This window comes from Hemibagrus wyckioides, linkage group LG18, assembly GCF_019097595.1.
Source record: "Hemibagrus wyckioides isolate EC202008001 linkage group LG18, SWU_Hwy_1.0, whole genome shotgun sequence".
NCBI classification, from domain to species: Eukaryota; Metazoa; Chordata; class Actinopteri; order Siluriformes; family Bagridae; genus Hemibagrus; species Hemibagrus wyckioides.
The window spans coordinates 2,334,855-2,357,209 of record NC_080727.1 but is presented as its reverse complement, the minus strand read 5'-3'; the positions used below and the strand labels follow the sequence as shown (position 1 = coordinate 2,357,209).

The 22,355-nt window shown below is 41.0% G+C and overlaps 2 protein-coding genes across 4 annotated transcripts; both read right to left on the bottom strand.

Annotated features, from left to right (window-relative positions):
* Positions 1-1,703: 1,703 nt before the first annotated feature.
* On the bottom strand, positions 1,704-11,146 carry klhl8 (kelch-like family member 8). Of its 3 annotated transcripts, none has more exons than XM_058415878.1 (11): positions 11,079-11,146; positions 9,020-9,200; positions 7,959-8,191; positions 6,932-7,480; positions 6,583-6,787; positions 6,358-6,501; positions 5,693-5,804; positions 5,408-5,576; positions 5,163-5,322; positions 4,033-4,234; positions 1,704-3,381 (listed from the first exon to the last, which is right to left on the bottom strand). In XM_058415878.1, the coding sequence occupies exons 3-11, from the start codon at positions 8,151-8,153 to the stop codon at positions 3,258-3,260; spliced, it is 1,860 nt and encodes a 619-aa protein (XP_058271861.1). In that variant the 5' UTR covers positions 8,154-8,191; positions 9,020-9,200; positions 11,079-11,146; the 3' UTR covers positions 1,704-3,257. The 3 variants fall into 3 exon arrangements, with proteins under 3 accessions (XP_058271861.1, XP_058271860.1, XP_058271862.1); XM_058415877.1 differs by lacking the exon at positions 11,079-11,146 and adding an exon at positions 10,839-11,061; XM_058415879.1 differs by lacking the exon at positions 11,079-11,146 and adding an exon at positions 10,839-11,058 and having other exon boundaries at positions 6,601-6,787.
* Positions 11,147-13,017: 1,871 nt separating this feature from the next.
* LOC131368764 (sodium-dependent organic anion transporter-like) lies at positions 13,018-22,355 on the bottom strand. Its single transcript, XM_058414876.1, has 6 exons — positions 21,919-22,355; positions 21,268-21,386; positions 20,609-20,697; positions 16,591-16,766; positions 13,573-13,730; positions 13,018-13,348 (listed from the first exon to the last, which is right to left on the bottom strand). Exons 1-6 carry the CDS (start codon positions 22,263-22,265, stop codon positions 13,179-13,181), a joined length of 1,059 nt encoding a protein of 352 aa, XP_058270859.1. The 5' UTR covers positions 22,266-22,355; the 3' UTR covers positions 13,018-13,178.

The window sequence follows — 22,355 nt, the reverse complement described above, 5'->3', positions numbered from 1 at the left end:
CGTAAGGATTTGAGCTTTGAGTTTGACGAAGGGACAAATTGTGATGGCTAGACCGCTGGATCAGAGCATCTCCAAAACTGCAGCTCTTGTGGGGTGTTCCCGGTCTGCAGTGGTCAGTATCTATCAAAAGTGGTCCAAGGAAGGAACAGTGGAGAACCGGCGACAGGGTCATGGGCGGTCAAGGCTCATTGATGCGGAGCGAAGGCTGCCCGTGTGATCGGATCCAACAGACGAGCTACTGTTGCTCAAATTGCTGAAGAACTTAATGCTGGTTCTGATAGAAAGGGGTCAGAATACACAGTGCAGGACGGGTCAGGGCTGTTTTGGCAGCAAAAAGGGGGACCAACACAATATTAGGCAGGTGGTCATTTAGTCACATCTTTCTTTAATAAAATTCATTTGAAATAAAAAATTTGAATAAATCCCAGTTTCCATCGTTCACATGACTCAGCAAAGTTGGAGTCTGTGATACGAATTGTCCTGGCAAAAAAAAAAAAGTTAAACTATCAAAGTCCAGAAGATTTAATAAACTTTTTTTTTATAACGCTGCATAATTTTAGATTGTAAACGTTATGTAATAACATACAACAAGCCGGCTTACGACGTTTCACCTCTTTTATAGCGAATTGATGCTGCAAAATTCCTGACAAACCAATAAAAAGGTGATAATGAGGTTTGTTCCCTACAAAATTTTATTTAATAAGCAACTTTCAGCTACTAATACTGCAATTAAGAAAAAAATCACACAATCAGTCTTTATAAAACGAACAAAACTATATAAAAAAACAAAACAAACATAAAGCGCTTTATTGGGTTTTTTTTGTAATTATTACAAATGAGATAGATACAAATGTTAGAATAAATATAGACATTTAAATTGAAACATTTCATTTTCAAAAAAATGATGTTTAATAAACATTAAAATAGAGTTATTAGATTTCTATAAAAGTTCAATTAAAAAAGATGCAAAACTGTCACATTTATTTAATTTTTTATAAAATTGCATTATATTTTGTCAAAAAAAAAAAAATCTAAAATATTCTTTTATACACTTACTGTGAAATTCTGTTAATAAACCTGTCATGATTTATTATATAGTCGAAGTGTACAGTAGTGTGAATGTACACAGCGTTACTCTTCCTGACTGGTGTATTTACGTATTCGTGTTCATCAGCTAGCGTTGTTTTGTAAGAAGTTACTGAATAACTACAGCGTTAAAGTTCAGAATTGTAAGCGGGACTATGAGGGTAATTACACTGTTGTGCAGCTCACTAACCTTGGCCCTGTTATTATTACACAAATCTAACACAGATCCTGGTCTCGCTGTCAAATGTGTGGCAATAAGTTCCATTTAAAGTTGATGCTCTTTATAACAGGTAATATTTAGTTAGATTGTCGTGCTTTTACAGGTGTCATTTAATATAGATTTAATATCGATGATATAAATTCAATGTAGTGTTAAAAACCATATAGCTACAAGCAGCAATTAAGGAGGCCAGGCACCTTATGTCTACCACCATTTGTGACAGAAGATATTAGAACCATCCAAGGATCTAAATTTGAAGGCAAAACATCAAGTTGTTGCCAAGATATCAAGTCACATCATAGATTCAATAGTCAGGCTGTGGTGTGTATCTCATAACGATTGAACAAAATTTGTAGATGAAACAAAATGTCCAACTTCATTCTTACAGAACATGACAAACAGGATGCAGAAGAATTTTATTTCATTACAATATTCCTTATATCTTTTATTTGAATAATACAAACTGACAGATGAATACAGTACAGTAGCTCTCATTTTAAAACAGGTGCTAAGAAATCACAAAACAATAACAATAACAATAATTCTAGATTTCAGGGTCTCCATAAACTACTCTTTTTTAGCAAGGTGGAAAAGGACAGAATAAAGGCAGAGGGAGCTTCAGGAACTGGTTTGGGAAGTTCAGACTCTGTTTACACATCAGTCACGATTTCTTCAAATTCATATACAAAAGTTCCTGCTTCTGAAAACCAGAATTGTACGAGTCGGGCGCTCGTTTGTAAACGACCTCATACGGCTAGGATTCTCTGTGCTTTAAATACTTGACAATAAATTAAAAAACTGATGCACGGCAAACTTGCAAATGGCAGATATGATGCGTGATGACAAAGAGGATAAATACACTATACAATTAAAAAGCACATTTAAAAAAATTCCTCAGATACAAGAACTCTTCAATGTAACAGCATAATTTGATAGATAAACTCAAAAAAACATTAGCATATATATATATATATATATAAATAAATAGATATAAACTCATTCCAAAAATACAAAGCATTAACAAAAACAACAACGATACGGATAAACCAGAAAAATTCCTTTTTCACACCGTTTGCTGATAAAAAGCAGAAACGTCACTCTTCTTTTGAAATGTCTTCTGGTCAGTTCATCTTTCAGACAAAAATATACTGTTTCTAGTCTATAAACATAGTGCACAATAAAACCCATGTACAGATATGGACTGCATTTCCTCAGTGTAATAAAACTGCTCCTTCTGTAGGTCCTCCTTCTGTAAGTCGGGTGACTGAGATGACCCGGCCGTCAGCGTCATCGGCTTAGCTAGCTCGATCGTGTCTACTTGGTTTGTTTTCTTTAACGTGTGGTTAAGATGAAGTAGAGTTTTCCACAAAGATCACCGCTGGTTAGACTGAGAACTATTATCAGGATTATGCTTGTTAGTTAACTGTTTCTAACCAAAGGCAGCCATTACTGTGACACGATAACACAATTCCGCACAAGAATCTTGCATGAAATTAAATAAATATCGATCTAGATTGTGTAGTGCACGCTAGCAGAGTAATACAGAATCTTCCTCGTCTTTACACCAAACTGAGAACTGATACCAGGGAGATTTCAGACAGAGATACGAGGAGAGTCCGGAGGAAATTGTTCTGCTGCTGCGGAGTGTGTGTGTGTATCTGTGTGTTTAACTGTGTAAGGTGTGTAGAAGTGTTGAGACAACGTTTGTGTGTGTGTGTGTGTGAAGTATTTAAAAAGTGTGCATAGATGCAGAGAATGTTCTATGTGGAGTGTGTTTGGGGTTTAGTAGAGTTGTGCTGCTCTGTGTGTGTGTCTGTGGTGTTTAGTAGAGTTGTGCTGCTGTGTGTGTGTCTGTGGTGTTTAGTAGAGTTGTGCTGCTGTGTGTGTGTGTGTGTGTGTGTGTGTGTGTGTGTGTGTGTGTGTGTGTAGTATCCATATTCTAACAGGGACACTACATGCAGTCAACCACGTTGCTTGAACCCTGACCCACGTCTCGAATCTGACTGATGTGTGTGGCGCAGACGGCCACGCCCGCTCCAGCCCTGCAGTGAGACACTGAGCCCACCAACTCCCACCTACACATACACACGTGTGAGCAAACCACATCAGTTCCACAAAACACAGGAAGTCAGGCATTACAGGAAGACAGACAGGCAGGTAAACAGACAGACAATGCAAACAGACAGACAGGAAGAGAAACAAACAGGCTGAGAGGGACAAGAAGGTAGGATGACAGACAAGGAAAGCCAACAGACACATGAAAGTAGACAGGGAGGCAGACAGACAATGCAGACTGACAGACAGGCAGGCAGGTAAACAGACAGAGAATGCAGGCAGGCAGGCAGACAGACAGAGAATGCAGGCAGGCAGGCAGACAGACAGGCAGGGAATCAGACAGGCTGAGAGGGACAGGAAAATAGGATTACAGACAGGCAAGGAAAGCCAACAGACACATAAAAGTAGACAGGCAGGCAAACAGACAGACAATGCAGACAGACAGACAGACAGGAAGGTAATGAGACAAAAAGGCAAAAAACAAAAACAGGCAGACAGACAAACATACGGATAGATTGATGGATGGATAGACAGATGCATGATGGATGAAGCGATGGCTGATACAGATTAATGTTTGGACAGATAAGATGGCTGTACAAAGACTAGATGGATGGATAGATGAATGGATGGATGGACGTAGAAGATAATAGAGCAGCTGCAGAACTTCTCACCTGTTCATGCGCGGCTCAAACGCCTCCACCGTGTTCAGGTAGATGTTCCCGTTGTGCCCGCCCACAGCGAAGACCCGCCCCATCACCGTAGCAACACCGACTCCGCCCCTGGGTGTGGTGAGCTCGGCGACGTACTCCCAGCTGTTGGTCCTGGGATCGAAGCGTTCCACTGAACTCAGCGGAGAGTTATCATCAAACCCACCTGAAAACACGGAAACAAAGAGATACATGCTGTCAGGTCCAACGACCACAGAGTGGGTACAGTTGTGCTGGACAAACTATCAGCCCCCCTCCACCTCATCCATGGCTCTGTGTGTGTGTGTGTGTGTGTGTGTGTGTGTGTGTGTGGTGCTTGTATGAGTGCATCACACACAACCGCAGTGCATTTTCTCTACTTTCTCACACATCTTTTTTTCCCCACGAACGGTAGGTTTCTCTTCTGCTTTTATTACTGTCCATTTCTGACCACAGTACTAATGTTAGCTGGAAATTTCCGTCTGGTGGACGGTTTCTCAACACTGAGCTGCGTTCTCATACATGAAACGCTTCATATACCAGCACCACACACTCGTACATCATGCCAGAATATGAGCCGATGGGTAGAACATTTTTTTATTCATTTATTATAATAAAACAAAGATAACAGGTCCAATAAAGACCTGGGATTTCACCTCCTGATATAAAAGAGCTGTAGCAGGTTCTCCAAGAACCCTAGAACACACCAGTCACTTTACTTATGCCGGGGTTCTCTGAGTGAGATGTTTCATTATGTGGTGTGATTTGCACCATCGTGACACCACACAGGGCAGAATATTATCATCCATATTTGAATTCATTCATAAAATATCTCACTGCTGATGTTTCAGTGAAGTAAAAGGATCCAGGAGGTCCGAGGAGTCGGTTATATTACTCAGCTGAGCTAAAGTTCAACATTAAATCTATAATCAGCGAGTCATGTGTTAGTCCTACGCTTCGGTCACTTATTCACTACTTGCACTTCTCACCTTTCTACATTTTTTCAGGCAACTTGCTTATCAAAGGTCAGCTGTTTTAAAACCGTCTGGTGTTATATAGCGGTCATAACATGACAGACGGTAAAGAGGTCAAAGCTCATGCCTCTTTCTCCATACCTACGACATAGAGGCAGCCGTTCAGTTCGCTCACTCCGTTTCCTGCGCGCCTCTGCCCCATCTCTCGGACGTCGCTCCATTTGTTAAGGTGTGGGTCAAAGCGCTCGACGCTGGACAGGGAGGCCACGCCGTCGTTCCCTCCCACGGCGTACACGTAGCTCTGAAGGCGAGGACAAACATATGTTAAAAAACACTTACAGTTTCAAATCAATGTAGAAAGGTTTCCCATGATGCTTTGCTCTCACCCCTAAAGCCACAGAGCCTACTCCTCCTCGAGGGGTGTTCATGGGGGAGACGGCGCTCCAGCGGTCCGCCTCGATATCGTAACGCTCCACATCGCTAAAGCATGAGTTATCATCCAGACCTCCTATAGCGTAGATTGGACCTCCGAGTGTGGCCAGTGCAATGCCCCTCCTACACACACACACACACACACACACACACACACACACACACACACAGATAAGCACAACCAAAATGCAAAATCCAGCCTTGTAGAGGAGAGAAACGTCTTGAACAGTGTCTGACACCTTTTTGTGTTCATGGAGGCCTTCATCATCCACTTGTTGGTCAGAGGGTCGAACATCTCCATGTTCCCCAGATGCTCGCTGCCATCATGGCCGCCCACTGCGTACACTTTTCCTATGGACACATCCCGTCCTTCAGTCATCCGCTTTCATTTACTCCTGTTCTTTAATACTAATTATTCGTCTCTTTCTCTCTCTCTCTCTCTCTCTGTGACTTTAAATCCCTCCATGTCTCTCTTCAGTCTAGCTCTTGTCTCTCTCTTCTCACTTTGTCTCATTCTCTCTTTGTCCCTGTCTCTCTCTCTGTCTGTGTCTCAATATCTCTCTGTTACCCTTTTTTGCTCTCTGTCTCTTCCATGTTGTGCTTTCTCTTTCTTCTGATACTGTTTTGTTACTTTATCCCCTTTTCCCTTATCTCTCTCTCTCACTTTATCTGTGACTGTCCCCTTATCTTTTACTCGGTCTGTCTATTTGTCTATTTTTATTTCCGTCTCACTCTCTTTCTCCCTTTATCTCACTGCAGCTCCCTTAAAAGTCCTCGTGTCTCACTCTGTCTCTCATTCCCTTCTCCTATCGGTCTCTCTCAGACTGTTCCCTTCTCTCTCTCTCTTTATCTCTCTCTCTTTTCCTCTTTTCTTCTCTTGTGTCTCTCGTTTCCTCTGTCTCACCTTCTACAGAGATGACTCCCACATGTCTGCGCCTGCTGTTCATCTCGGGGCCGAAGAACCAGCTGTTCTTGCTGATGGAGTAGCACTCGATGCTGCGGAACGGATCTCCAGAACCTCCACGTCCCCCCACGCAGAACAGCACACCTACACGAGGTCAAAGGTCAACAACAATCCTTTAGACTGTAAGCTCAAATGCTGCAGATGTCTAAAATTTTTTCCACTAACGTGCATGCTCGTTCTGACCCGCTGTGTGTTTGCGTGGCGTGGTGCGGATCGAGTACTCGAAGTTAGGCACGGTCTTGTTGCTGAGGTGCAGGTGGTAGTTCCTGGCCTCGTCCAGCAGGTCTCGGCAGCTCAGGTGAGACTTGATCATCTCTTCTTTAGCCACTGTGCCTGTGAGGAAGTCCACGGGGAGCAGAGGAAGACGCACCTGCAATAAAAACATAACATGCTGTCAAAGCAATCCATAATTAGTGATGGGGAGATAATTAATCGACACCTGCTGACCAATCAGAATTGAGAAATCCAATGATTTACTCACTTAACTCAGGCCTGTCTGTATTAAAGATGGTACCTGAGACATGATCTGGTGGAGCCAGAGCTCATGGTGCTGTGGATTGGCTTTGAGCCACTTGACGGCTGCTTCGTACACCTGCGTCTCAGAGTGGATGTTTAGGTCGCTGGAGCTGAGCAGCGTCTTGAGGTGCTGCGGCGAGACGTGCGTGAAATCGTCGCTCTCCAGCACCTGGCCGAAGTGCTCGCAGGCGTAGCGGTCGGCCATGTCCATCAGGTCCACGCGGTGGTGGCTCTCGGCGAAGGTGCGCACGGCGAGGCAGTTGGACGGGTGGAAGTGGGCCTTCATGTATTCGCAGCAGGCCCGTGCCACCAGCTCCACCTGCAGGATGCAGGCGGCGTAGAGCAGCGGCTGGACGTTCTCTACGGTCAGGGTCAGACGTGACGAGTAGGCGAAGCGCACCAGGTCCTGGATGGCGTCGCCGTCAAAGTCGCGGATCTCGATCAGCTCCTGCTTGGCCTCGGCCATGTCAGAGAGAAACATGGCACGGAAATACGGCACCACACAGGCCAGCACCAGCTTGTGGCAGGGGATCAGCTTGGTGCCCACCTTCAGGGACGGAGACACGGGAAGAACAGAACTATGATTAACAAAATATTCAAAATATATCACTTTATATTATTTCCGTTAAGTAAAGAATATAAAAAATACAGACTCACTTAACAGAAGACTTGTGTATAATACATGTAAGGCTCATGTATTACTTTTAAATACTTATATAGTGGCATAGAAGTGACAAATTATTTTTCACTTCCACTTTTCACCCTGATCGTCCAGTTTGTTCTCACAGGTGTCTACCTGACCTTTTATGGAGTTTTAAGCATCATTATATGCAAATGAGCCGTTTCAGGAATGCACTTTACATATGATCAGCATCCTCACACACAAAGTACGAGGAAAATCAGCCTTTTGTAAATTGTAGTTTTGCTTACACAAACATTTTGTCTTTGCATACACTGAATAGACGACTCGGTGGCATGACGTTACAGGGAAATAATCAGCGACGGAGTGGCGTGAAGGACGGTACCTTCAGCGTGACGTCGCAGAGCTCCCCGTTCTCGTAGAACTGTCTCAGCGAGTTGTGAAACTCCTTCCAGGCTTCGTGAGCCTCGAAGACGAACGAGCCGTCGGCGGCGCACTCCGCCTCGGGAGACCGCGATGCACACTTTGTCCTGATCTTGTGCTGCTTTCCATTCTCTGCCACCGTGTCTCCCGGTGCCATGGTCACTCACTCACACACATACACACTCTCACACACACCTGCAGAGAGACAGAAGGAAAGTCTGAGGTAATATGCAAATCGAGCGAGAGACGAAACAGGATACACAGGCCACTGCAGACACACACGAGGACCTGCTGCAAAAGTAATGGCACCCCAGTAACTTTCCATGACAAGAACGTAGGTGTGCTGAGGCGACCTTCTTTGGAAATCCACGCTCGTTTAAAGCAGTGTGTTAGCGTAACACACGCCTGAGCCCCGCGTCCTAAAATCTGAAGCTACGACGATGATTAGAAAGCTCCATTTTTATCTTAAATCACTCCTATTTTTATTTAAAATTGAGATCACATGACTAAACAAATCCTGATGATTGAAGCAAATACAGGAAGATTTACTGCTCAGTTTAATAGGGATTAAATACACTAATTGAAAGATATGAAGTTAAATAATTTTTTTAATTGAAACTGTTAAACTTTAATATTTTCACAGAATACTTTCTTTATTTTAAGTGCACCAGTCACAGTTTTAAAGGTAAATCCTGATTAAAAAAAGAATCCCAATTATTAATTAGGAAACACAACAAAACGAAATGCTTTCAGTAAAATTGCTCAAAGTCTTCAATCAGCTTTGATTCTTAACCAACAGAGCAGCCATTTCCCTTTTCTGTGTGTGTGTGTGTTTAGCTAATACATTTCAGATTAGTCTAAACAATAAAGCCTGTGTTTTCTCCTATCGTTTTGACCCGACCGAGATTCCCATCATGGCCTAGTTACTGAGCTGGCACACATCAGCGGAGGGAAGTTCTCCCTGATGCCCACACAGAACCGAGCCAGCTTTAACTCTGAATGGACCCTCTGTAGCGCACTCACCTCATCAACATTCGCTCAGTGGCGTGCGTGAGGGCTGGCGCTGGTTTTCACAGCGAGACCCATCAAAGGCCTTTTGTTTCTCTCGCCAAGAGCGCTCTCTCTCTCTCTCCGCTGCTCTCGTCCTCATCCCTCGCGTTCCATCCTCATGCCTCGGGTAATGGGAGAACAGAGCGATGACTTCCTGAAATAAATTCTTTTATCATCTATCAGCAGTACACTGGATTAAGTTACAGAACCAGCTTTGAGAACAACTGTATCATGATTAGTGAACACTCAGTGTCATACTTTCACAGGAAAATAATCAACAACAGGATGGATGAAGAAGATACCGCTCCAAAGGTTGATTATTCTCTCATCACAGCAAGCCTTTTGTTCCACCTACAACACATTAATTACATTTTTTCTACCTAAACCACGTACACTTTTTGTCTGTTTATAGCTACGTTATAAAACGTTGCTGTCAGTTCCTGTTCTCATTTACGTTACAGAAGCTATACTATATTGACAAAAGTATTGGAATACCTCTCCAGATCATTGAGTTCAGGTGTTGTTTTGCAGGGGTTAGGCTCCGCCCCTTAGTTACAGTGAAAGGAACTCTTAATGCTTCAGCTTCATACCAAGACATTTTGGACAGTTTCATGCTCTTTGTGGGAACAGTTTGGGGATGACCCCTTCCTGTTCCAACATGACTGCACACCAGTGACCAAAGCAAGGTCCATAAAGACATGGATGAGTGAGTTTGGTGTGGAGGAACTTGACTGGCCTGCACAGAGTCCTGACCTCAACCCCATAGATGATGAATTAGAGTGAAGACTGTGAGCCAGTGCCTGACCTCACAAATGCTCTTCTAGAGGAATGGTCAAAACATTCCCATAAACACACTCCTAAACCTTGTGGAAAGCCTTCCCAGAAGAGTTGAAGCTGTTGTAGCTGCAAAGGGCGGGACAACTCCATATTACATTCATGTGCATGTAAAGGCAGACGTCCCAGTTTTGACCTGGCTCACAGTCTCCACTCTAATTCATCCCAAAGGTGTTCTATGGGGTTGAGGTCAGGACTCTGCGCAGGCCAGTCAAGTTCCTCCACACCAAACTCACTCATCCATGTCTTTATAGACTTTGTTTTGTTCACTCGTGAGCCCAACCCCTGAAAAACAACACCTGAACTCAATTTAGATTTGGAGGGGTGTCCCAAAACATTTGGCAATGTAGTGTATCTTCATCTTAGCGAGAAACCATGATGCGTAAACTCCTTTCTCCTGAAAACTTCTAGACCTCCTTCCACAACCGTATCACTGTTCCCACGCGCTTACGTCGAGTTCCTGTGAATTATCGAACAAGACCTCCTGACCAATCAGAAGCGAGAACTCAACACATCTGTTGAATAAGTTAACCAAATTAAGAGGGTAAACAGGATGAAGGTTAACCGCACGTTAATAACTCATTTCCGGTGTCGGTGTAATGAAAAAAATGGAACATACAGTCGCATTTTGTTTACCGTGACATAATAAAATTAATTTTAAATCACATATATATATATATATATATATATATTTTTTTTTTTTTTTATATATATATTTTTTTTTAGATAACTTAGGTACTAGTATTAGGTGACCACAGTGTTATGGATCAGGTTACAGCTCGGAATATTATTGTTTTATGAGAATTTAGCACCTATATTGAATAAATGAATAATCGTTATTTATTATCTAGTGTTTATTTCTAATATTCACTCAACATACAGGATAAAACCTTCTATAAATAGCCTTCATTGGCTCTCCTGACAAACACTCTCACTAATCACAGACTCTAAAACAAACCTTTTTAAATGTTCCCAAACATTTCGTCCTTATTATCATCCAGTCAGCGTTAGCGTTAGCATTAGCATTCATGCCCACTCACGTTCTAACGCTTCACTCACTGTGCGCGAGACGTTAACGCGCTCATCCTACAAAACCCGAAAACGGAAACCTTTATAAAAGACGGAGATTATTAATAGATTAATATAAATCATATAAACGGAGTAACGTTATAAAAGACTATATAATTCGTTGTCTTACCTTGTCCCGAGTCAACGCACTCTGCGCACTCGGATTTGACGACCAGGCGATTTGTTGTCAGAAGCTGGACCGCAAAGAACTCTGGGAAATGGAGTTCAAACACTAACGGAAGCGTTTTTATTTCATGATAAATACGTCGATATTAATAGTTTATCTGTGTTTTATATTGAAAATAAGTAAATTCAATAGAATTGTACAATAGAAAAATATTATAACAAATTAATAAATATTAAATAAATTAATAATATGAAGTAAAACGGATTAAATTAGCTTTATACCGCAGTGTAGTTCAATTCTCGATTCGGATTTATTCATTTTTTAGATTATTTTTTTAAATGATTCAATTTTATATAAAAAACATGTATTTTTTTTTTTTTTTACACATGATTACTTTATTTTCACAAAAAATGTTTACATATTATTTGCTTATTATTCATTATTTTTTACGTTTTCCCCAAATTTCTACATTATTTTTTTTTTCTTCATATGTTTTATTTGTTTATTTATTTATTTTTACACATGATTAACTTTTGTACACATGTGAGTTTTACGCGTGACCCACTGTGGTCTTATTACACAATTCATTCACTTTTTTATATTTTATTTTTACACATGATTCATTTATTTTCACACATGGGAATTCTTCTGTGAATAAATCCCTGAATGATGAATAGTTTCAGGCCAAATCACATATCATCCACTCTTCTTCTGCAAATTATGATATTTTGTTCATTAAAATGTCGGAAAAAAAAGTAAAGAAACATTTTTAGCTATAAGAAGAACAATCACAAGTCAGGTTTTTGAGGAAAAATATCAGGGAGTCATTGAAAGAGTCGATTCTTATTGGTGAGCTGAGTCAAATGATATGACTCACTCAAACGACTCCGGACAAATCATTCTCCTGAGTAATCTTTTCTGTTTGGAGTAATAAACGGGATCTAATTTGAATGCAGGAAATCTGATTAGGAAATTCGATGCCCTTTCTGTGTATCTGTAAATCACATAGTCTTTATCTTTATCTGTCTTCATTTACCTTGTAAACCAATTTAGAACCCACACAAACATTTCCTTTTAATGTCAAACAGTTAGAGTCCATGACACATTAACATTAATCCCACTTTCCCATTTTTCTTCCTGTATCATAGTTCTTCACATAAAAACATAGAAAAAAAAATAAAACATCAACCATAAATGTATTAAATAAATGAAAGTAATGAGGAAAGTTGTTAACTGCACTATACTGACAAAAGTTTTGGGACACCCCTCCAAATCATTGAGTTCAGGTGTTGTTTTTCAGGGGTTGGGTTCGGTCCCTTAGCTCCAGTGAAAGGAACTCTTAATGCTTCAGCTTCATACCAAGACATTTTGGACAACTTTATGGGAACAGTTTTGGGACACCCCTTCCTGTTCCAACATGACTGTACACCAGTGACCAAAGCAAGGTCCATAAAGACATGGATGAGTGAGTTTGGTGTGGAGGAACTGGACTGGCCTGCACAGAGTCCTGACCTCAACCCCATAGAACACCTTTGGGATGAATTAGAGTGGAAACTGCGATCCATACCAAAACTGGGACGTCCGCCTTTACATGCACATGAATGTAATATGGAGTTGTCCCGCCCTTTGCAGCTACAACAGCTTCAACTCTTCTGGGAAGGCTTTCCACAAGGTTTAGGAGTGTGTTTATGGGAATTTTTTGACCATTCCTCTAGAAGTGCATTTGCATCCTAAAGGTGTTCTATGGGGTTGAGGTCAGGACTCATATTGAAGTGAACACATTGAATTCAATGATTTGGAGGGGTGTCCCAAAACTTTTGGCAATATAGTGTACATGCAAGACAGTGTAATGTAGCGCCCTCTAGGGTGCAGATAAATACAAAGAACATGTGAAGGTAAGACTCAACTTCCTGCTGAAATTTCCTTTTTTTTTATAATAATAATAATAATAATAATAATAATAATAATAATAATAATAATGTTTAGCAAAGAAACAAAGTTCCCCAGTTTTTATTAAGTGAAAAAAAACAACAATTAAAAACCAAAACACAGATCTACACAGTGCAGGAAGCCTACAGGAGTCACATCTACAGGAGGAGATGTTTAAAGTCGTGTGCCGTGAAGTTCCTCAGCGTTCTTGTGAGCTTCACAGGAAGAGTCTTTCTCAAAGGCCGTGTTGATTTCTCCTTTAGGAGCGCTTTCTTCCACCTGGCCTCGTTCCTCTGCACTCATAAAATAATTCCTACATGACGTCTTCTTGTAAATCTGATAAGCTGTAAATAAAAAGGAAAAAGATTACTCCTTATACCATCCAACCATCTTCTATACCCGCTTTATTCCTAATTAGGGTCACGGGGATCTGCTGGAGCCTATCAGAGACAACATTATTGATCCATAACCTTTACTAACCCCCTCTAGAAGTTTCTAGAAATCCTCCCGATCAAAATCCTGAACATTTAAAGTTTACAATATTATCCACTTTTTCCCCCACACTCACTGATGATCAGCAGCAGGCCCGTCAGCAGCTGGAAACAGCTGTACATAATAGGAAGTGTGATGATTTGCGACAGTTGATGTGGACTGAAGAACAGCTGCAGGACAGTACCACAGATCTGCATGTTCTGAGCTCCCGTCTCCATGGCGATGGCCCTGCATCTGGAACCGCAATTAATTACACACATTGTTTACTATTTATAATTAAATGTTAAACATTTCGACAAATTTAAATATAGGAATGGTTCATCCGAGTGAATTCTGTCTCTTCTGAGAAAAGAAATTAATCTGCTGCCTTGTATTTATTGTCCTGTTAGTGTTACCTCAGTTCGTCACTCTAATATCTGACTATTTATTCCATCCTCACAATAAAGCCTTCAATTATTTCATTTTAAAGCAATAAGTCACGTGACCTCATGTGAGAAATCGCAAGTAATTTAGGTATTTAGACATGATTGGGTTTTTTTCTTCCGTTTCCGTTTATTTCCACATGTGATTCTCAACACACCTGAGTCATTTTCGCATGTGATTTGATTCACACGATTCATTTACTTCACTTTTGGTTCTTCAAATGATTCCTTTACGTTCACGTGCAATTCCTTACACAGTTAAATTATTTCACATTCTTTAGATGATTCATTTATGTCCACATGTGACTCTTCATCTATCCTTCATCCAGATTCTTCTCCTTTCAAATGTGATTCGCAACGTGATTCTTTTACTTCAGGTGTGTTTCATCACATGATTAACATTTTTCACTTCATTTTTTAAAACGATTCCTTTATTTTTACATGTGATTCTTCGGGTTCAGTTTCTCTTCATGCGATGTGTCACACGATTCACTCCTTTCCTCACGTGATGCTTCACAAGATTCAATCCTTTTCACACACGATTCATATTTCACATTTGATTCTTTAAATGATTCATTTATTTTCACCTGAATTAAACACAGTAATTATTCACATGTAAGACGTGGTGTTTTGTACAGGATGCAGAAATCTTCATCCAGCTTTTTCTTCTCGAGACGCTGCTTCTTTTACGGTGCTAATCTCCACCTCCGTAATGCACGTGAACATCTCGTGCTTAAGTGCTGACCTTCTTTAACTTCTTCCTTGACAACCTGAGCTTTCCAGCATCATGAAGCCGTTTGTGTGGTTTGTTAGACGTTGTCATGTTTTCTCTCTTACAGTAGTTGTGTAGTGTATTATTTATTTACCGCCTCCGATAAGGCGATATGGCTTTATCAGATACGCTGAGATGAGATCTAGACATGATGTGGACTTCCTTGTTGTAAGATTGATATTAGAGTTAAACAAAGAGGTCATTATGATGCAAGTTCCACGCCCGAGTTTGATCACTCCGCTCTGTTTAGTCTTGCATGCGGGACAGAACGGGATTTTAATCTGTTTCTCACAGACAGGTCTCACAGACGGGTCTTTTGTTTTAGACTCTGATCTGTCTTTTTTTAGGATTATTATGATGTCTGTTTGGGTTGAAACAATGGATCATAACTGAGAACTTCAGAGATGCCCAAATGGCAGGACCCAAGGTTTCCCAGCAGAACATTGCCTTCTTCCCATAGTGAATCCTGGTGTCATGTGTTCCCCAGGTAAGTGACACACATGTACCCGGCCATCCACTAAAAGAAAACATGATTCATCAGACCAGGCCACCATCTTTTATGCTCCATGGTCCAGTTCTGATGCTCACGTGTCCACTGTTGCCACTTTCACCAGTGCACAGGGGTCAGCACGGGCACCCTGACTAGTCTGCGGCTATGCGGCCCCATACACAACACTGCAATGCCCTGTGTATTCTGACCCCTTTCTATCAGAACCAGCATTAACTTCTTCAGCAGTTTGAGCAACAGTAGCTCGTCTGTTGGATCGGATCACACGGGCCAGCCTTCACTCCCCACGTGCATCAGTGAGTCTTGACCGCCCATGACCCTGTCGCCAGTTCACCACTGTTCCTTCCTTGGACCACTTTTGATAGATACTGACCACTGCAGACCGGGAACACCCCACAAGAGCTGCAGTTTTGGAGATGCTCTGATCCAGTGGTCTAGCCATCACAATTTGGCCCTTTTGGTCAAACTCGCTCAAATCCTTATGCTTGTCCATTTTTCCTGCTTCTAACATTAACTTTGAGGACAAAATGTTCACTTGCTGCCTGATATATCCCACCCACTAACAGGTGCCATGATGAGAACACATGCACTATTAACTCTCATCACTATTTTTTAAAAATAAAAATTCCCACATTTTGGTTCATTTGTGTCTCCTCTAAGAATAACACAACCCATGTAGGTGGTCTTTCATCGTCTCTTGATAACGTACAACCCTATGATAGAAGGATTTCCAAGCTAGAACAAATAACAGGACAAGAAAAAAATATATACATTTATCTAGATAAATTTATTTATATGGTGGATGTTCTGTATTAATATAAAAGGATCACGCTGCAAATAATTCTAAAAATATTCAAAAAAAGTCTAAAAATATCTGAAATCTAGTCAAATGATTTAATATTTCTTATTATAAAATGACAATAAATCACATTTTAAATGATTAAACTTAAATTTTGAGACACATTTTTCGGACATATTTTTTAATAATAATAATAATAATAATAATAATAATAATATAATTTAATAATAATTGAATACATTTTTTAATTTAATTTAATTATTTAATTAATTCATCTATAGGCAGATCTTTTTGATTTTCTTTCTAGAAATTAATGCTTAAAAACTAAACCTTAAATAATCTGCCAATAAAACAAGAAAGCTTAAAATTGCAAAATATGCAGAAAAATATGTTTACTAATTCAACAAGGTACATTAATATTAAATCTTTTCCTCAGACTTTCTCCTCTGCGCTCTTCCTCTTGACCCTGACGGTTAATTTTTACCTGCTGTTTATTCATCTAAACACTCGTCCCTACTCCTGGACTGGATGTTCATCAGCATGGTGTTTGAGAAATGATTGATTTCTGGCTTGACAGAAAGTTTTCTGCTCACCGATTCCACGAGTGCCGCATTATCGAGGAGATGATGAAGCCTATGAAACAGCCGATGACGGGAAACACGCTGCCGATGATCAGGATGGAGGCGTCTGTGTTCCACAGGCCTTCATATAGTAAAATACTAGTGATCCCAACACCCAGCATCACCAAGCCTCCGAATATTGTTCCCACCTGGAGGATAAAAGAGAAACAGAAAAGGTTTAACACGTGTACATGTGACTTTCGACTATCTCCCTGCTGACTTTCTCGAGATCAGAAGTCTGTCCTTGGTTGATCTGATCTTTACCTCGATCACATTGTAGGATAACATATTTTGAGGTCACTTTGGAATACAGATACATCATTAACATACATTTCTCTTTGAATAATCAGTTACATATCCCAGCACTCACCACCAAATGGTGATCAAATCAGACGGTGATCAGGAACTGTGAACTAGCTGACCGTTGGGGGGTCGACTCTGGGAATCTTTCTCCCATTCAGTGCTTTGTTTAATGCCAAGTTCACACTGCATGATTTTCAAAGTCATCGGATCACGGTTGTTTTCACACTGCATGACTATCTAGGGAAGCATTCAGTTGTTGGATCGGTGACAGGAGCTTTCACACGGCATGATATGAAGAATCTCCAACAACTCTGTCTGCTCCGCAAACTGCGTTTCACAACCAAACGTACGCCAGAAATAATAAGGAAATAACGCAAGATGTCAGAGTGGAAGACTGGAAATGTGGAGTGATGCGGTGTGATGAAGCAGAGTGACTGTTACAACACCGGAGTCGTTAGGAAGCTTCTTCTTCATCTTACACCACAGAGATTACGATGCTTTCTTTCTCTTTTGAAGAATGACACATCATACTTTTTATCCCTTTGGAGTTACATGGAAAGATTTCCTTCTTCTGCTTATGTTAAAGCAGTTACAAACTTTCCTTCCTTTCCCTCACTGGCCTCTCGTTTATCTTTTTCTTAGCTCTTATCTTGTTACTGTAGTGGAGAGTTGAACCTTATGAGTGTGCTTGTGTTATTTTAGAGAATAAAAGAAGTCTGTGTTCGTGACCGAGGTTAGACGGGGAGCAGAGAGTTGTAGTGGGAAAGGAAAAAAAACAGAGATCGCAAGATAAGCTTGTAAGAAAGGTGTCACGGAGACTTTTGTGAGCTAATCAGTAGAGAATAAAAGAGAAGAGATACATGAAAAGTTCCTTTCCTGTATATGACTACTGTTTTGGGAGAAGTATAAAATATCGCCTGTCTTTTCAGAGATCTGATGCAGCAGAAAACGCTATTAAAAGTCTTTTTTGTTCTTACTCCAGTGGTCACTCCTTGTGTTGATTTGTCTCATAATCAAATTTCCATCACATTACATTCTGTCCTTGACAAAAGCAGGTAACAAAAGACAAGGACTCGGCAAAACACAAGCAGAAGACAGCAGGTATATATAGGGAAGGTAATTAGTGAGACATAAGGAACAGGTGTGCAGAGGGAGGGAAGGGGAGGAAGAATGGGGCAGGGCAAACACAAAACATAAACAGAGGAACATAACGTAAATGAAGCCCTGCCACACTGCCCTCTAGTGTTCTGGCAGGGAACTGTCCAGCAGACAAAAGCTTAGCAATGTGGATATAAAGTAATGCCAAATGATGCCACAAGGTCACAGTACTTTTTGTTGTGGTAATTTAATTTTCTAGCCTCCTGGTGTTCTAGTGACAGGATCCTGCCCTCTCTTTGCCATGGCCCGGGTTCGATTCCTGGGGAGTGCGCTAACCTAGCCACTGAAGAGTTACAGGGGTTGGACAATAAAACTGAAACGCCTGGTTTTAGACCACAATAATTCATTAGTATGGTGTAGGGCCTCCTTTTGTGGCCAATACAGCATCAATTCATCTTGGGAATGACAGATACAAGTCCTGCACAGTGACCAGAGGGATTTTGAGCCATTCTTCTTGCAGAATAGTGGCCATGTCACTACGTGATGCTGGTGGAGGAAAACATTTCCTGACTCGCTCCTCCAAAACACCCCAAAGTGGCTCAATAATATTTAGATCTGGTGACTGTGCAGGCCATGGGAGATGTTCAACTTCACTTTCATGTTCATCAAACCACTCTGTCACCAGTCTTGCTGTGTGTATTGGTGCATTATCATCCTGATACACAGCACCGCCTTCAGGATACAATGTTTGAACCATTGGGTGCACATGGTCCTCCAGAATGGTTCGGTAGTCCTTGGCAGTGACGCGCCCATCTAGCACAAGTATTGGGCCTAGGGAATGCCATGATATTGCAGCCCAAACCATCACTGATCCACCCCCATGCTTCACTCTGGGCATGCAACAGTCTGGGTGCTACGCTTCTTTGGGGCTTCTCCACACCGTAACTCTCCCGGATGTGGGAAAGACAGCGAAGGTGGACTCATCAGAGAACAATACATGTTTCACATTGTCCACAGCCCAAGATTTTCGCTGCTGGCACCATTGAAACCGACGTTTGGCATTGGCACGAGTGACCAAAGGTTTGACTATAGCAGCCCGGCCATGTACATTGACCCTGTGGTCGGACAGTTTTGGTGGAAACAGGAGAGTTGAGGTGCACGTTTAATTCTGCAGCGAGTTGGGCAGCTGTGGTTTTATGTTTTTTGGATACAATCCGGGTTAGCACCCGGACATCCCTTTCAGACAGCTTCCTCTTGCGTCCACAGTTACTGCTGTTGGATGTGGTCCGTCCTTCTTGGTGGTATGCTGACATTACCCTGGATACCGTGGCTCTTGATACATCACAAAGACTTGCTGTCTTAGTCACAGATGCACCAGCGAGACGTGCACCAACAATTTGTCCTCTTTTGAACTCTGATATGTCTCCCATAATGTTGTGTGAATTGCAATATTTTAAGCAAAACTGTGCTGTTACTCTGCTAATTAAACCTTCACACTCTGCTCTTACTGGTGGAATGTGTAATCAATGAAGATTGGCCACCAGGCTGGTCAAATTTAGCCATGAAACCTCCAACACTAAATTGGCCAGTGTTTCAGTTTCATTGTCCAACCCCTGTAGCTCTCAGTGCCGGTCCCAAGCCTGGATAAAATGGGAGGGTTGCATCAGGAAGGGTATCCAGCGTGAAACCTGTGCCAGATCCAAACACCAAGACCAGATGAGGCGCTGTGGCGACCCCAAACAGGGAGCAGCCGAAAAAACAACAACAGATGAGGAAAAGTAGTATTATGTGTTGCTGGAACTAATTACCAGACTGTTCCGTCTAAGTAAAATTATTGTCATGCTTCATATTCTAGTCATGTACGTCTCAGCGAATGAAGTAACGCACGTGCTTTGCTTCGTACAGACAACGTTTTATTTTGCCGAATAATAGTACCTAAGTAGAAGTCCCTACACACCCTATGCACTTCGACTTTTCTTTGCTATACTGATTATCATGTGGCTACTACGGGTCACCAGCTTCCGACTCTCCTTCACCCTTTTCACCGAAGACAGTCCCGAAGATTTTCCCAAGCACTGACGCTGGAGACTCCTTCCTTAATGTTACCCTTACAGTTTAGTGTTCATATAAATCGTCCACTGCAGTCCAGAAACTGCATTATACTATAGAAACACTAGGTATGTTTACAACCTGAATGAATTCAATCCGATTCTGAAAGATTCAGACTGTTTACACTGCAATCCGATTCAAACGTTCCAATAAAAATGCGTATTAGCAGCTCTGTTTTCACCGGATGCCGGGTTTAAGACCTAAATAAATGTATGATTATTTAGTTGCATGTAAACAACTAAACATGTTATTTAAATTGTTTCATTTTTTTTTTATTTGCAGGTTTTTTCACCTTTCCTTAAACACCATTAGGCATCTTTTTGCACCACAATTACATCTTTATTAAAGCTTAATTTTTTTTTCTTCTATAAACTCTATAGACATCTAGAAATTCTCAACAACATTTTAGATGTTAGTTTCCATGTGCAGGCTACAGATTTTTTTTTTATCTGACAGAATCAGCAAGCTGTCCCTTTTTTACCTTCAGAAGCACCTGTGCCACTTTGGGCCACTTGTAATTGACCAGCACTCCGCAGGACACGGGGATGATCAGGCTGATACACGCCAGACCTGTACACAAACATCATTTATTTATTCAGTCACATCCGAAATACATCTCTGACAGAAATAAAAAGAATTTATTCATTTAGGGTTTAATTACTAATACAAGTAGAGATCTATTTATTATATTAATGAACGTATAATGAATAAAAGTGCAAATGTTTTCTGAAATAAAAAATAATAAATAATTAAATGTAATAATTATATTATTACATTTATATTATTAAATGTAATAATTAAATTAATTAATTAAATAAAATGAAAGTGTAAAGATGTGTATACAATCAACTTAAAATTACTATTTAAAATGTTTTTATTTTAATTAATTATTTATTTAAATTATTTATTTATTATTTTATTTTTATTTTATTCTATTTTATTTATTTATTACTATTAACTATTATTAATTGTTATTAATTTTTTTTTATTAATTAGTATTAACTGTTAGGAAGCTCCAAATGTGACTTTTTTCTGCAAGCATTTTATGTTTTTTTCAGTAAAGACACTGTAAACGCTCCTGATTTGGAAAGGCGCGGTGTGAGACAAGGCGAGGGAGAGCTGGAGGACGAGCGTGTTTACCGATGTTCAGATAAGGTATCTCCATCCTCTCTGCATTGCCCCATGTACGGGAGTACATGTACAGATTCAGAGGCATGGTACCCAGTCCCAGCAGAGTGGACACGGTGGTCAGGGTTATGCTGAGAGAGACGGAGAGAGAGAGAGAAAGTCAGGTGGAACACTGAATGGCTGGACCCTGATGTGGTCTTCACCCGTTGATTACTCTCAAATGCTGAAGTCACTCCTATTTTTTCGTGAACATTAACTAAAGCTCTTGACCTGTATCCTACTGTACCACATGACTGACTGGATGAATGAGCAGCTGGACAGAAATTTCTAATTAAATATGCATTATTTTTATAAATGAGCTGCATTTTATTTCATTATAAACTAGATGGATTCTATCTTTTAGTATTTGTGTATCTGACTATAAACACTGTCCTGTATGATAATCCTGGTGCAGCACTGAAAGGAAAAAAATACTTTGTACACAAAAAAAAAATTAGAGAAGTGAAGTGACCAGAAGAAACTCTGCAGTGTAAGATAAGGGAGGAATGTTGAGAGGAACCTGAATCGTTATGCTGTACAAACCGTACCATGATGAGAACGGAACAGTGTTTATGATTAAGTAAGCACTTCTGAGGTCCTCAGGATCTGACATATCGTACATACCTGAGGTCCATGTCGCCATCCAGCCAGTATGTGATGATGTTAGAGATGGTTCCTCCAGGACAGGATCCAACCACGATGATGGCGACGGCTTGCACCGGCTGGACGGAGAAGGCCAGAGCCAGGAGATATGCAGTGAGGGGCATGGCACCTAACTGGCACAACAACCCCGTCAAGATACCCCAGGGGCGCTTCAGGTTGAGCCAGATCTTACCCACCTCCACCGAGCAGCCCAGGGAGAAAATCACCAGCCCGAGCATGACCGCTAACGTCACTCCCAAAGCCTGCTGGATGACCCCGAGTCTCCCAGCCAGCGAGGTGGTGTTCGTTATACTGCTGTTATTCCACATGATGAAGAGAGGATGTGTGTGTGTGTGTGTGTGTGTGTGTGTGTGTGAGAGCGAGAGATAAAGAGAGACAAAGAGAGACTGAGGTAGAGT